The sequence below is a fragment of the Passer montanus genome, unplaced genomic scaffold, assembly GCF_014805655.1.
Source record: "Passer montanus isolate IOZ18808 unplaced genomic scaffold, ASM1480565v1 scaffold23, whole genome shotgun sequence".
In the NCBI taxonomy this organism is placed as follows: Eukaryota; Metazoa; Chordata; class Aves; order Passeriformes; family Passeridae; genus Passer; species Passer montanus.
This window is the reverse complement of record NW_024366926.1, coordinates 10564600-10578011: the sequence shown is the minus strand read 5'-3', so window position 1 is coordinate 10578011 and position 13412 is coordinate 10564600. Positions and strand designations below refer to the sequence as shown.

The 13412-nt window shown below is 59.1% G+C and overlaps 4 protein-coding genes across 8 annotated transcripts; all 4 read right to left on the bottom strand.

Moving 5' to 3' along the window:
* Positions 1 to 400: 400 nt before the first annotated feature.
* LOC120502681 (sulfotransferase family cytosolic 1B member 1-like) lies at positions 401 to 2793 on the bottom strand. 2 transcript variants are annotated; one of them, XM_039710293.1, is made up of 8 exons: positions 2611 to 2793; positions 1956 to 2107; positions 1610 to 1738; positions 1424 to 1521; positions 1119 to 1245; positions 947 to 1041; positions 691 to 871; positions 401 to 618 (listed from the first exon to the last, which is right to left on the bottom strand). In XM_039710293.1, the coding sequence occupies exons 2-8, from the start codon at positions 2101 to 2103 to the stop codon at positions 506 to 508; spliced, it is 891 nt and encodes a 296-aa protein (XP_039566227.1). In that variant the 5' UTR covers positions 2104 to 2107; positions 2611 to 2793; the 3' UTR covers positions 401 to 505. The 2 variants fall into 2 exon arrangements, with proteins under 2 accessions (XP_039566227.1, XP_039566229.1); XM_039710295.1 differs by having other exon boundaries at positions 1956 to 2104; positions 2611 to 2792.
* Positions 2794 to 3103: 310 nt separating this feature from the next.
* Positions 3104 to 5854, bottom strand: LOC120502682 (sulfotransferase family cytosolic 1B member 1-like). 4 transcript variants are annotated; one of them, XM_039710296.1, is made up of 9 exons: positions 5736 to 5833; positions 5379 to 5525; positions 4582 to 4730; positions 4273 to 4401; positions 4064 to 4161; positions 3831 to 3957; positions 3659 to 3753; positions 3403 to 3583; positions 3218 to 3330 (listed from the first exon to the last, which is right to left on the bottom strand). In XM_039710296.1, the coding sequence occupies exons 3-9, from the start codon at positions 4727 to 4729 to the stop codon at positions 3218 to 3220; spliced, it is 891 nt and encodes a 296-aa protein (XP_039566230.1). In that variant the 5' UTR covers position 4730; positions 5379 to 5525; positions 5736 to 5833. The 4 variants fall into 4 exon arrangements, with proteins under 4 accessions (XP_039566231.1, XP_039566230.1, XP_039566232.1 ...); XM_039710297.1 differs by lacking the exon at positions 5736 to 5833 and having other exon boundaries at positions 3104 to 3330; positions 5379 to 5638; XM_039710298.1 differs by lacking the exon at positions 5379 to 5525 and having other exon boundaries at positions 5736 to 5854.
* Positions 5855 to 6994: 1140 nt separating this feature from the next.
* On the bottom strand, positions 6995 to 9229 carry LOC120502751 (sulfotransferase 1 family member D1-like). Its single transcript, XM_039710472.1, has 7 exons — positions 8392 to 9229; positions 8192 to 8317; positions 7990 to 8087; positions 7766 to 7892; positions 7569 to 7663; positions 7308 to 7488; positions 6995 to 7182 (listed from the first exon to the last, which is right to left on the bottom strand). Exons 1-7 carry the CDS (start codon positions 8534 to 8536, stop codon positions 7070 to 7072), a joined length of 885 nt encoding a protein of 294 aa, XP_039566406.1. The 5' UTR covers positions 8537 to 9229; the 3' UTR covers positions 6995 to 7069.
* Positions 9230 to 9360: 131 nt separating this feature from the next.
* AP5S1 (adaptor related protein complex 5 subunit sigma 1) lies at positions 9361 to 11886 on the bottom strand. Its single transcript, XM_039710473.1, has 2 exons — positions 11689 to 11886; positions 9361 to 11256 (listed from the first exon to the last, which is right to left on the bottom strand). Exons 1-2 carry the CDS (start codon positions 11844 to 11846, stop codon positions 10830 to 10832), a joined length of 585 nt encoding a protein of 194 aa, XP_039566407.1. The 5' UTR covers positions 11847 to 11886; the 3' UTR covers positions 9361 to 10829.
* Between the last annotated feature and the right edge of the window lie 1526 nt (positions 11887 to 13412).

Sequence of the window (13412 nt, the reverse complement as noted above, 5' to 3'; positions counted from 1 at the left end):
CAGTTTTTAAGGGCAGAGAGGAAGGGCGCTGAGGGCAGTAATGTTTACCAATGCCGTGGCTGCAGGGAGGGAGGAGCAAGTGCAGGGAGAAACCAGCAGCCACTGACCTGCAGGCAGAGCCACAGAGGACATATCAGCCCCAGGAGTACTGCTCTTCCCCACAGGTCCCAGGCCACATCCCACAGTGTGAGGTGGGGGAGGAACCCAATGTGTTCCCCAAATGCAGTTTGGTCAAAAACTTCTGCAATCCTGTGAGCTGCTGATGGCAATTCTCCCACCACAGCAGCTGAGGGGTGACACCTGCTTGTCCCCAGCCTAGGAAGTGAACAGCAGCCCCAGGGGCACAGCTGGGTTGGGAGCAGCAGAGGATCAGGACAGTGAGCACCCCATGGCAGGGTCAAGAAGCGCATTTTATTTCTCTCCAGCAGTTCCAGGGGATAGGAAGGAATGGCAGCAATGCCACCGCAGCACAGGGTGGATTTGGGGGATGTCTGGCAGTGTCCCCTCAGATCTGAGTGCGGAAGCACAGGTCGGTGCCTGACATCTTCTGCGCATAGTCCTGCTCAAAGCGCTCGTTCTGGGCCACGGTGAAGTGGTTCTTCCAGTCTCCGGTGGTGCCTGAGGCCGGGCGAGATGGGGCTCAGCAGGGCCGGGGCACACAGTGCTCCAGAAGCCCCCGCAGCCGCTCACCTTTGCGCATGAAGGGCGACACGCTCTGGTCCATGATGTCAGAGGGCACCCTGGTGTAGTTGGTGGCGGGGTTGTCCCTCATGGCCTCGAAGGACGTGTGTTGGGTGATGGTGTCCAGCGCCGCATCCGACAGCTTCTGCCCCAGGAACTGGGCCACCTTGGCAACCTCCCGGCGGAGGTCCTGCGCGACACAGGCCAACACTCACCCCTCCTGCCACCCCCAGCTCCCACACCACCATCCCCCCTGCCCCATCACCTCCTTCAAGTCCTCGTAGAAGAGGTAGAGAATGGGGTGATCCTTCCTGCGCTCCCAGTAGCCCTTGACGTGGTCGTACCAGGAACCATACGCCACTGCATGGGGAGAGCAGTCAGGAGGTGAGAGTCCCCTGCAGGGTCCCCTGCATGCACTCAGGGGTGCCCTGTCCCACCTCTGCCAGCCATGAACTCCTCCAGGTACTGGGCCCATGTTCCAGGGTGCGGCAGCAACTTGTTCATCAAATCAAAGTGGTAGTAGGAGACAGCCACATCCTTGGCGTTGCGTCCCACATAGATCATCTGCAGATGGCCATGGACGTATGAGGGACAGCCCCAGGACCCCCAACAGGGAGGACACTCCAGCTCCTAGCACTACCATGAACACTTAAGGTGCCGGAGGGAGCAGTGGAGATTCCTGTCTCAGGGGAACAGGGCTGCTGCAATTCCCTCCAGGGCAGGGACAAATGTTGGGTGTTACCTTGCAGTGGTTTTCCCAGAAGGATTTGGGCAGGATATGTACTGGCAGGTGAGTCTTCACCACGCGGGGTGAGGCCATGGTGGCCAGTAGGTCTGCTCCTGAGGGATCCCAGAGCACTTCCTCAGTGGGCCCTTGGCAAAGGCCCTTGGGACTCAGCCCCTGTGGGGTCCCCCTGCACCTCACTACCTGCTGTCATCTTCCCAGGGGCAGCGAACTCCAGCATGGGCACTCTCTTGCTGATAATGTCCCGCTTGCACTTCTCAGGATCTCCGCCTTGCAGGATCATATCCACAATCTCGGTGACCCAGGTGGTGCCTGGGGAAAGGAACCCATAAAGGGGAGCAGCCAGGGCAGCATCGGGTGTCTCAGCAGTGATAATCCCTCAGACCTCAGACATTGGGGAAAAGGGAAATCCTACACTCTGTCCTGACAGCCCCTAAATGTGCTGCATACCCTGAGGCAGGTGGTCTCAGCTGAACAACTCACTTGCCCACCCAGTACCAGCCCATCTGGTTGCCTTGGGGATGCTCACCAGATTTGGGGTAGGTGACCACCACGATGTCCTCGGGGCGGCTCTGGAAACTGTCAACCCGTTCCCAGTTGTGGGCAAAGGCATTGACCATGGGGATGCCGTGCACTGTGAGCCAGGGCTGCCGCAGGTAGGTGTCGGAATCGGCCATCCTGCTGGGGACAGGGACGTGTGGCAGGGCTGGCTGAGGAGGGGAGGCTCCCCACACCCTGTCAGTGCAGCCACCAGCCAGGGCAGCCTGGTCACCTGGCACTGTGCCTGCTCAGGGAACGGCAGCGATAGCACCAGAGCACAGACCAGAGGTCACCGCGGCCTTCGCTGCACCCACTGCTGGGAACAGGGGTCCCAACTGCAGGGACAGGAGCACACCCAGAGCCCCAGCAAGGACAGGGGTGCCAACAGCGTGCCAGCATCACCCAGACCCAGGGGACTAGACTAGAACAGCACCTCTTCCCTTGCCTCAGCACCCCTGGAGAGCAGGGAACTGGGTCCCTGGGGATACTACAGGGGACCACAGGTCAGGGGAAGGTGTGGGGCTGCTGGTTGCACACAAACCCAAAATGCCCCAAACCCACCACCCTGGACCCTGCAGCATGCAGCTCCGAGTGACTGAGCATGGGCAGAGCACCCACAGGGCACCCCAGCACACCCGTCTCACCTAATGACCTGCTGCTCTGTACCGGGAGAGTGATGCCGGGACGGTGACTCCAGGAGGGTGACAGCAGAGGACAGAGAGATTCGGGGCCACCCTCGCAGCGGTAATTGTGGGAAGGAGAAGGAAAGAGGCAGGGCGCTGAGGGCAGTAATATTTGCCAGCCCAGCAGCTGCGGGGAGGGAGGAGCAAGTGCAGGGAGAAACCAGCAGCCACTGACCTGCAGGCAGGGTCACAGAGGACATCTCAGCCCCACAGGTCCCAGGCCACATCCCACAGTGTGAGGGGGGGGAGGAGACCTCTCACTGCCCACACCCACTCAACGTGCTCCCCATACACAGATTTGCCAAAACCTTCTGCAATCCCATGAGCTGCTGATGGCAATTCTCCCACCACAGCAGCTGAGGGTGTCCCTAACCCATGAAGAGGACAGCAGCCCCAGGGGTACAGCTGGGATCAGCTGGGATCAGCAGAGGATCAGGACAGTGAGCACCCCATGGCAGGGTCAAGAAGCGCATTTTATTTCTCTCCAGCAGTTCCAGGGGATAGGAAGGAATGGCAGCAATGCCACCGCAGCACAGGAAGGATGTGGGGGATGTCTGGCAGTGTCCCCTCAGATCTGAGTGCGGAAGCACAGGTCGGTGCCTGACATCTTCTGCGCATAGTCCTGCTCAAAGCGCTCGTTCTGGGCCACGGTGAAGTGGTTCTTCCAGTCTCCGGTGGTACCTGAGGCCGGGCGAGATGGGGCTCAGCAGGGCCGGGGCACACAGTGCTCCAGAAGCCCCCGCAGCCGCTCACCTTTGCGCATGAAGGGCGACACGCTCTGGTCCATGATGTCAGAGGGCATCCTGGTGTAGTTGGTGGCGGGGTTGTCCCGCATGGCCTCGAAGGACGTGTGTTGGGTGATGGTGTCCAGCGCCGCATCCGACAGCTTCTGCCCCAGGAACTGGGCCACCTTGGCAACCTCCCGGCGGAGGTCCTGCGCGACACAGGCCAACACTCACCCCTCCTGCCACCCCCAGCTCCCACACCACCATCCCCCCTGCCCCATCACCTCCTTCAAGTCCTCGTAGAAGAGGTAGAGAATGGGGTGATCCTTCCTGCGCTCCCAGTAGCCCTTGACGTGGTCGTACCAGGAACCATACGCCACTGCATGGGGAGAGCAGTCAGGAGGTGAGAGTCCCCTGCAGGGTCCCCTGCATGCACTCAGGGGTGCCCTGTCCCACCTCTGCCAGCCATGAACTCCTCCAGGTACTGGGCCCATGTTCCAGGGTGTGGGTGGAACTTGTTCATCAAATCAAAGTGGTAGTAGGAGACAGCCACATCCTTGGCGTTGCGTCCCACATAGATCATCTGCAGAAAGATTGGTGGCATGTGGGGACTTGCAAGGTCCCAAGGGGGCAGGGAGCCCCCTTATGTCTGCTGGATTCCTCCAAGTATGTTCTTTCCAGCCTGTTACCTTGCAGCGGTTTTGCCAGAAGGATTTGGGCAAGATGTGAGCTGGAATGTGGGTCTTGATGATACGAGGGGATGGCATGGCCTCCAACTGGTCTGTGCCTGTAAGGATTTCCCCCAGAAGTGATCCCACTGTGATGCCCTCCCACACAAAACCAAACCTCTCCCCATCCAGCACTCACTGCTACCCACCACCCTCTGCCACCCCATTACCTGCTGGTAACTTCCCAGGAGCAGCACACTCCATCATGGGCACCCGGTTCACAATGTCAGCCTCCTTGCATTTTTGTGGGTCACCGCCTTTCAGGACCATGTCCACGATCTCACTGACCCAGGTGGTGCCTGGTGGGGAGAGGTTGGGTGTCCAGCTGATGCCATTCCCACTGGAGGCCCATCTCAGGCACCAGAGGATCACCATCTACCAGTGTTGCCTTTTGGCACACCTCCAGTGCCAGCCCAGGCACCTGCAGCATGGGCTACCTGACTGAGCCTGGCCCTCCTTTGCTGCCTGGGGATGCTCACCAGATTTGGGGTAGGTGACCACCACGATGTCCTCGGGGCGGCTCTGGAAACTGTCAACCCGTTCCCAGTTGAGGGCGAAGGCATTGACCATGGGGATGCCGTGCACGGTGCGCCAGGGCTGCCGCAGGTAGGTGTCGGAATCGGCCATCCTGCTGGGGACAGGGACGTGTGGCAGGGCTGGCTGGCAGCGAGGAACATCATGGGGCTTCCCTGAGGGCCCCAAAATCCCTGCGGAACCCAGCCATCCTGGCCATAGGAAGGAAACCATGCCCTGCTTGCTGGCATTGGAGGAGGTGGCACCTGTTTTCTGTGGGGATTTTGTGGCCCAGAGGGCAGTGCAGGGCGAGTGGGAGGGCAGCTCTGGGGGCTCAGGTCACACGGGCAGCGGGCAGCTGCCCTACCAAGCTGGTAGTGCTCTTCCTGGGCGTAAAAATTCGCAGGCATTCCTCCTGGCTGGAGTTGCAGGCTGCTTTCTCTTTGCTTTTTCCTCCCCATCTCCCTGTCATAGGACAGCACGGGGGGAAGCCTTGCTTTCAGGGGGCTTGAGTGAGGGCTTGACAGAGACAGGAACGAGGAGCAGAACTCACAGGACTCTCTCCCTAGGAAGCCTTTCCACCCACGGCCCAGGACAGAAACGCTGGGCATGCCATTGACAAAACCCCCACGCTGTGACTTTTGTTTGGTGTCCTGCTTCCATCTCCCGGGGGCTTGCGGGGACACGGCGTCCCCGCACCCACCCCCGCCCATGAGGCCGGGGCACCCCGAAACGCCGGCGGCCAAAGCCCCCCGCTACTTGCCTCTTTTCCTGGTGCTCTGACGGGGGGCAGGCAAAGCTTGGCCCGCCGCGTACGGGGCGGGATTTGTTAATTTCCTTCCCCTGCCTGGAAAATGGAGGCGCCGGGGGCACCGCTGGGACAGGAGGCTGGAGCCGGCTGGTCCCGGTGCTGCGGTGGGAGGAGTGCAGGGAAGGGGATGAGGACGGTCCCCAAACGCCTGTGATGAGCTGGCCGTGCTCAGCGACCGTCGGGACGCACACGGGCAGCGGGAGTGGAAATCACAGCTCCCCCCTCCTCCCGCTGAAGTAAACACAGGGAGGAAATCCCAACCCACATCCCGGGACATTGAACATCAGCCTGTCCTGGTCCAAGAGTCACCTGCGTGGACGTCCCCAGCTCCTCGCACCGACGTGGGGCTTGCGGGCGGGATGTGGGCTTCAGGCTTTGGGCATACCCGTACTCCACTCAAATACGGGTCCAAAGTTTGCGGGGTTGCAAAGCACAAGTGCTCCTGGGAAAAGTGTTTAATGGTGCCGATGGTGGGGAAATGTTCCTCTTTACCTTAGCTGGGAGGGAGTGGGAAGGGCAGGAGAGATGGCAGCTGGGCAGGGCCAGCAGCTGATCTGTCAGCAGCCTTGAGAAAAATGTCCCTGATTTATCTCCAGGGCCAAGTTCCTGCTGATGCATGCCACGGCAGGTGTTCAGGTGTTTTGCTGTCCATGTGCCAGCAAAATTGGCAGCATGTGCAAACAGGGCAGGCAAAGCCAGGAGCTGAGGAAGCACATCTTCCAGTGGAAGGCATCTCCACTGGAGATGGCATCATGGCATTTAAATGAATGTGTGAAAATGATTTATTTCTGTGAGGCAGGTCCCCTCATAGCGCTGCTGCTCTTTAGCAGTTGGATCTGGGCTGCATCTCTTTCAGGATAGAACAACCCATGAGGCTGTCTTGCCAAGAAGCTGCAGTCTTGGAAACTGAAGAACCAGCCAGAAATGGGGTGCAAATGGGGAACTTGGGGCTCCAAAGCATACCCCTGCCCCCCATGGGACAGGGATTTGTTTGCTCCAGGCATCCCAGAGCAAGGGCAAGGTGCAGCCAGGTTATAAGGCTGAAAGGTGTGCTCTTTATCCAGCAAGGACAGTGATAGTGCTGAGCCTGGCCACATACCAGCAGGGAGCTGTTTCCCTTCACCTTTGTTCCACAGACCATGGGTTGGTAAGCTCCAGCTGGGCCAAGGAAAGCCTGACCACCACCCACTCTGTCAAGAAACTTGCCACAACCCAGAGGCATGAAGGCTCCTGTGCACACAAGGGCTGTGGCAGCACTGGACTCACTGTTACTCCGGGGATTTTCCACTCATTGTCAATCTTTGTTCCCTCCAAGCACCTTGGTAGGCTGGGGCAGCCCAAGATGACAGGGGCCAGTGGTGGTTTCTGGGAAGGTGCCCACTCCTGGTGATGCCTGACCATCACTAAGTAAAAATCCACTGTGTGCCCACCCTCTCTCCTGAAGGTGTTCCCGGACACTGCCTAGAGTTCAGGGGGTTCAAGCCCCACCCTCATTTTCCCTGCAGGCAAGGACTCAACCTCCATTTATCACAATTTATTGCAGGGGGAAAAGTGAATCAGTGCAAGAATCTCCATCTGGATCCATCCTCCCCACTGGGAAAGCAAGGGGAAGCACAGTCCTCCTGGGAAGGGAGATGAGCCCCTCACACTTCCATCTGGAAGTGGAGGTCAGAGCCTGCCATGAGCTTCTGGTAGTGCTGGTCGAAGCGCTCGTTCTGGGCCACAGTGAAGTGGTTCTTCCAGTCTCCAGCAGTCCCTGGGGGCAAGAAAGTAACTGGGGTAAATCCTCACACACATGACATATTTGCAGCCACAGATGGGGGCTGAAATACAATCCAGGGACATCCCTCCCAAATCCTCTACCACCAGCCGAACCCACACCTTTCCGGAGGAAGGGGGAGATGCTGTGATCCATCAAGGCGGGGAGTATGGTCTCATAGTTGGCAGCAGGATTCTTCTTCATCTCCTGGAAGGAGGTGTGGTGCAGGATCCTATCCACTGTTCCCTCTGCCAACTCTTTGCCCAGGAACTGCAAGATCTTCTGTATCTCCTGCCGTGGGTCCTGCAGGGTGATTGACATGAGGAGGCTGCCAAAAAAGCTGGGGAGCAACCAGGGCTCCTTCCCCTACATCCCACCCTCACCTTCTTCATGTCCTCATAGAAGAGGTAGAGTATCTTCTTCTCCTTCTTCTTCTCCCACCATCCACGCACATGGTCATACCAGGATCCATAGGGCACTGTGGGATATGGTCAAGGGATTAGCTGAAAAGAGGGGTAGAGGGGGATGATGTCCTTCCCACAGGGAGGGCAGGGTGGGCACCCTTTGGCTCAGCTCACACCTTTGCCAGCCATGAAGTTCTCCAAGAACTCAGCCTTCGTGCCAGGGTCTTGGTGTATCTTAGCCATCTGGTGGAAGTAGTAGTAGGAGATGGCAACATCCTTGGGGTTGCGAGCCATGTAGATAATCTGGAGAAAGCCAAGGATGTGTTTGGGAGGTACAGAGTGGTGCGTCCTCCCCACCAACCCAGATGGGGAGAGAGACAGAGAGCACCTGCCATGTTACCTTGCAGTCCTTCTCCCAAAAGGAGGTCGGGAGAAGCTGGACTGGGAGATGGGTCTTTACCAGCCGCGGGGATGGGTTTTTCTCCAGCTGCTCAATGCCTGTGGCACAGAGGACTTAGAGGTGTGAGCCCCAGCACCCTCACCCCCATGCTGGTTCTGTTCCCTCTCCACCCAAGCCAGGCAGCCAGGCTGGGGAAGCTCACCACTCATTTCCTTGGGGGCCTTCAACTCCAGGAAGGGCACGCGGTTGTAGATGGCGTCCCGCCGGCACTTCTCCACGTCACCATCATGGTAGATCATGTCCATGATCTCGCTCAGCCATGTTGTGCCTGCCGCACAGGGACAGCATTGCAAAGGCTGGTGTCACCCCATCCCCCCTGCACCCTTCCTCAGGACCACTCACCCGATTTGGGGTAGGTGGAGATGAGCAGGTCATCTGGACGGGCTTGGAAAGCCTTCACCTGTGGCCAGCCCTCGATGAAGCTCTTGTAAAGGGGGATGCCATGGAGCATTCCCAGCTCCTGCCTGATTTCATCTTCCAGCCCCATGGCTGACAGTGGGTCCACACAGCACTGGCTGTCTTCCCTGCTGGCAGCTGCACAACCTCCGAACTGGCTGGCACCTGTGCCAGGACTGTACCTGGGGCAGTACTGGATCCTGTGCCAGGACTGTGCCCAGGGCAGTGCCCCATCAGGCAAAGTCCAGCCCAAATCACATGTGGCAGAGGTATTGCCAGTGCCATGGGAGTATGCCCTGATCCCTGGTAGGATACTTCAGTAACGTGGATGCTGACCAAGCACTAAGCCCAGGCCATGTGGGGTTGGGAATGGAGCCCAGCATCACCTCTCCTCCCACCTGTCTGCACTTCTCGCCCAGCTACAGCCCCTGTAATGAGTGCCACGGGGTTGTGGAGGTGCAGAGACAGTTCTGCTACCCAGGGCCCCCACTGCAGCTATACCTTTCAGGATTCCATGCACTCTGGTGCCCAGGAGCCCTGGCACCTCCACCCTCCTGCCCTCTCTGCCCTCCTGAGTGCTCCTTTGATGCCTCTTGTAGGAAAGGGATGAATTAACTGATCTGCTGCATCCTGGATGATCTGATCCAGCTGGTTGTGCAGTATAGGAACCCACCGTGATGGAGCAGGTGGTGCTCTCGCTCCAGGAGATCTAGGAGAAGCAGAGGCCAAGGGGTGCCTGACCCAGGCCAGGTCATGGGGTCTCTGGGAAAGGAGGCACCAATGCAGGATAGAGCATCTGGACCATTTGCAGAAATAGTCTCACAACTCTGACCTTCTGTGTCCAGTGAGGGAGTTGGAAGACAGTAAACAGGTCTGTTACCCTGACAAAAAAATACATGTAACATTTTCATAGGATGATGAGGAAATAACATGATAACCTTTATTTAAAATTCAAATACAGATGATGAACAGGGTCAGCAAACTGCTACCAAAAAAGTGCCATATATGGTGACCATGGTATCAAAGTTCCAGGAAAAGTCCGGCAGACATACATGGGATGGAAACACACAGGGTGACCCCCATGACAGAGAATCAGGAAAAGATGATTCTTTATCTCCTCCAACTCCCCCTGAATCTACTAGATCTCAGGATGGAGAGGAAAATCACACACAAATAACTATCCCATTTGATCCAATTCAGGTGGCTGATTTTCAAGAGAATTTTGGCCATAAACCAGGTGATACTGAAATCCAGCAACTGGAATTCTATCAGTGCAGACACAATAATGGCCCACACATTCAGATTCCAGTAGATTCTCATCAACAATTAATTGCTAACACCATTGAAACACTCCAGGATAATGTGTCTCTTGGCTCTTGGCTGTATTCAAGCCAGTTGTGGGTGCAGTACGTGACAGCTGCTATCACATGGGAAGGTGAAGATGGTGCTCCCTTCCCCTTAAGGGTGGGATGCCACAGTGGGCTCCAATGCCCCCACACCTCCAGCGCACACTGAGATCCCCCGGCACAGCCAGAGAGACCCACCATGGTTGAAGCCCAGGGCCCAGCACCCCCCCTCAGGTGCTCCAGCTTTACTGGTGCAGTTACAAAGGAAAGCACTTTGGGGTCTGGCCCTGCGACAGCCCCTCTGCACAGCCTGGCAGTGCCCAGCCTGTTCCTGGCACAGTGGCATAAGAGCTGTGCATGCCAGCTCCCGGCTCCCTGGATTTCCCAGCAGCCAGAAACTGCCAGGGTAGGACCCTGCTCCCCACTGCACCTGCAGAGCTGGGTAGGTGGGTGCCAGCTCCTGCCACCTCCCAAGGTGTCACACAGATCCCCTGGCCCCAGGCAGCACCATCTAGGGACAAGCACCCTGCTGTGCCAGCCACAAGGCTACATCCTGCCCCACTGCCTGATTATTTAATCCTCTACACAGAGACCCCAATGCCTTAGGGCCAGATGCACATCCGTGCTTGCCCCATGTACCCTGGCAAGGTCCCATCCCAAAGCCATGTCTCCCCTGCCAGGGAAACCTGCCTGCCCCACAGTGCCCAGCTGGGTAATCACAATCCAGAGTCCCTCTTTTAGCGTCCGTGCACAGCCACGTGCAGCCTCCACTCGCTATCATGTGCACGTGGATTGGTGCAGGAACACAGTGCGGGAACTTGGCACTGTCCCAGCTCCAGGTGGATTTATGGGGATGGCTATTAGCTCTCCCATGATGGTGTTGGGGATAAATGGATTAAAACCCTGCTGACTCATTGCTCTTTATTCCTGAACTATGTTTCTCATCCATCCCACTGGGGCTTGGTGACCATCTCAGATCCCTTGTCTCTCATCCCTCAAAAATATCTGGGGGTGATAGGCAGGAATGTCATCTGTAGCTCAGCGGGACACTTTGATACCCAGCTCTCGGTCCACTGCCTGGAGGAAACGTTCGTTGAGGAAAAGCATCTGCCCATGGGGCAGGAGACGGTCCAGGAGGCCATCGGCGGCATCAGGACGGAGCAGGACGTCAGCGCCGGGGCCGAGGAGGCGCATGGAGAAGAGCAGGCGGGGAGCCAGGCGCCGCAGGGTGATCTCAGCCAGTGACAGATTCTCTTGGGGCTCACAAACCAAGGCGAAGGCGAGGGCCAGCACTGACAACCAGACTACTGTCACCCGCTCAGGGAATGGGTCGCCGGGGGGCATCTGGAAAAGACCCCCTGGAGCATCTTGGAGTGACATCGGCTCATTGGGCAGCTGGGGAAGCTGTGGGGAGGACGGGCGCCCCAGGGATGACTGAAGCAGTTGACACTGGGAGGCCACTTGCCTGGAAGAGAAAAGGGGGACCCTCGTGTTAAGGACCCCCACCTCATCCAGGGACCGTAGGGTCCCAGAAGAGGGTCCCAGGGATCCTGCCGAGCCCAGGAGCCCCAGAAAGGGTGGATCCCATGAAGGAATGGTGGGAGGGCATGGTCCTGGGGGTCTCGCTGAGCCCTGTCCCCCGAAAGGGGGGCTGCCACAGGCTCTCCTCAGGAATGGAAGGTGTCCCACAGCCAAGGGATGTCCCGGCCCTGAGGGTCAAAGCCCAAGAGCCCTCCCATCGCACAAAGGGTCTATCACTGCTGTGGGAATCCCAGGCAGACGGAGGAGGAGTCCCAGTTCCAGAGGGCTCGGGAGATGTGGGGCACCGGGTGCCGGGTGCCGCAGCGAGCCCAGCAGGCGCAGGAGGGGATCCCGGGGCGGCGGCTGCCCGCCGTACCTGGCCACGGCCAGCAGCTGCTCCTTGCGGCGGAGGCGCCGCCGGGGGCCCCCGGGGCCGGGGCCGACGGGGGTCCCGAAGGCGCGCGCGTACAGCACGCGGCAGGGGGCGGGGCCGGCGGGCCCGCCCGGCGCCAGCAGCACGAACGCCCGCACCATGGCGGCCCCGGCCCGGCCGCGGCCCCGGCGCGACGGAAACGGCGGCACGGGCCCGGAAGGAGCGGCCCTGGCGGTGGGCGGGGAGGGAGCGGGTGACGATTGGCCGAGGCGCGGGGGCAGCGGGAGCTGATTGGCGGGCAAAGGCCGGTGGGCGGGGAAAGCGCGCGGGGCTGGGCCGGGCGGAGGCGCTGTGCCCCGTGAGGGAGCCCCCGCCCCGCCGCCGCCGTGCCCGCGCCGCGTTCCCCTGCCGGGCTTCTCCGGGGTACGGCCACGGAGTGCGGCACGGCGCCTGTGGCTCAGAGTGGCAGCACAGCACAGTTCCGGGATCTAAATGCGGCAGGAAGTGTGTGTTCCTGGGCGTGGGGTGGAGGCGGCTGGGAGGGGACATGGGGGTGATGTGGCTTGAGGTGGCGCAGCGGGACATGGCCGGGGCCAGCATGGAAAGGTGCTTGTCTTGCGTGGGGCACACGGGCTGTGTGGCTGGCACTGGGGACATCCTATGGCCAGAGGGGCCATGGAGAGGGTGGAGACACGAGACTCTTCCATGAGACCTTTCCAGCCATGGAACACTTGTTTTCTGCCACAAGTGACTCCAGTGGTAAAGCTGGTTTTTGACAAATTCCTTATGGCTGTGGCTGGTTATTCGTGGGTTGAAGGTGGGAGTGGGAGGGTGTGAGGGTCTTTTTGGCGTGTTTGGGAATGTGATAACCCAGCTGTGGTGTGCGTATTCGAGCTACAGTGTCCATATTCCAGCCACGGTGTCTGAAAGAACACGACAAATGTGTCTTTATAAACAGACCATGTGAATCTGCTTGTAGATAGGGCTAGGAACTTACAGATAAAGAAGTAACAGAAGAAACTATTAGTTCTAGAAAATGTTACTAATCAACACGGACTGTTGCTTAGCCAAGGCTGTGTTAAATTCCTGAACCTAGAGAAAAAGAACAAAGACTTAATAGAATTCTGAATACCTTTGTTTTCCTGCTTTCTTTTGTATAACAAAAGGCGGGGTGTGTACCCGAGAGGGGTGTAGAGTAGGCGAATTGGGCCGTCTGTACCTCAGCCAGTGGGGAAGAGGAACAAAAAGGGGGCTGAGTCCCCCAACAATCTGAGACACCTGATGGGAAATTCCCATGGCCGCTCTCTTTATTCGAATAAAGTCACACGACTCCTCTGTCTCCCTCTTGGACACAAACGTCTGACATGGTGGATTCATGTCCCTAACAGTGTCCCTCCCAGGAGCGGATGGCCAGCCTTATCCTCACGCAGCCCTGCTGCCCACAGCCCAGAGCCGCGCCTCGCTGGGCGCTCCCGCTGCCGCTCCCCATCCCGTTCCCGCTCCCCATCCCGCTCCCCATCCCGTTCCCGCTCCTCATCCCGCTCCCCATCCCGCTCCCGCTCCTGAGGGGTCGCACCGCGGCCGCCAGGCGGCGCCCGGTGCGGGACAGGCGCGCGGCGCCGCCCGGCGCTCTGCACAGGCCCCGCCAGGGGGCGCCGCCGCGCGGGGCCGCGGGAGCCTGAGGGGCCCTTCCCGGGGGTCCCTTCCCGGGGATCCCGTCCCGGGAG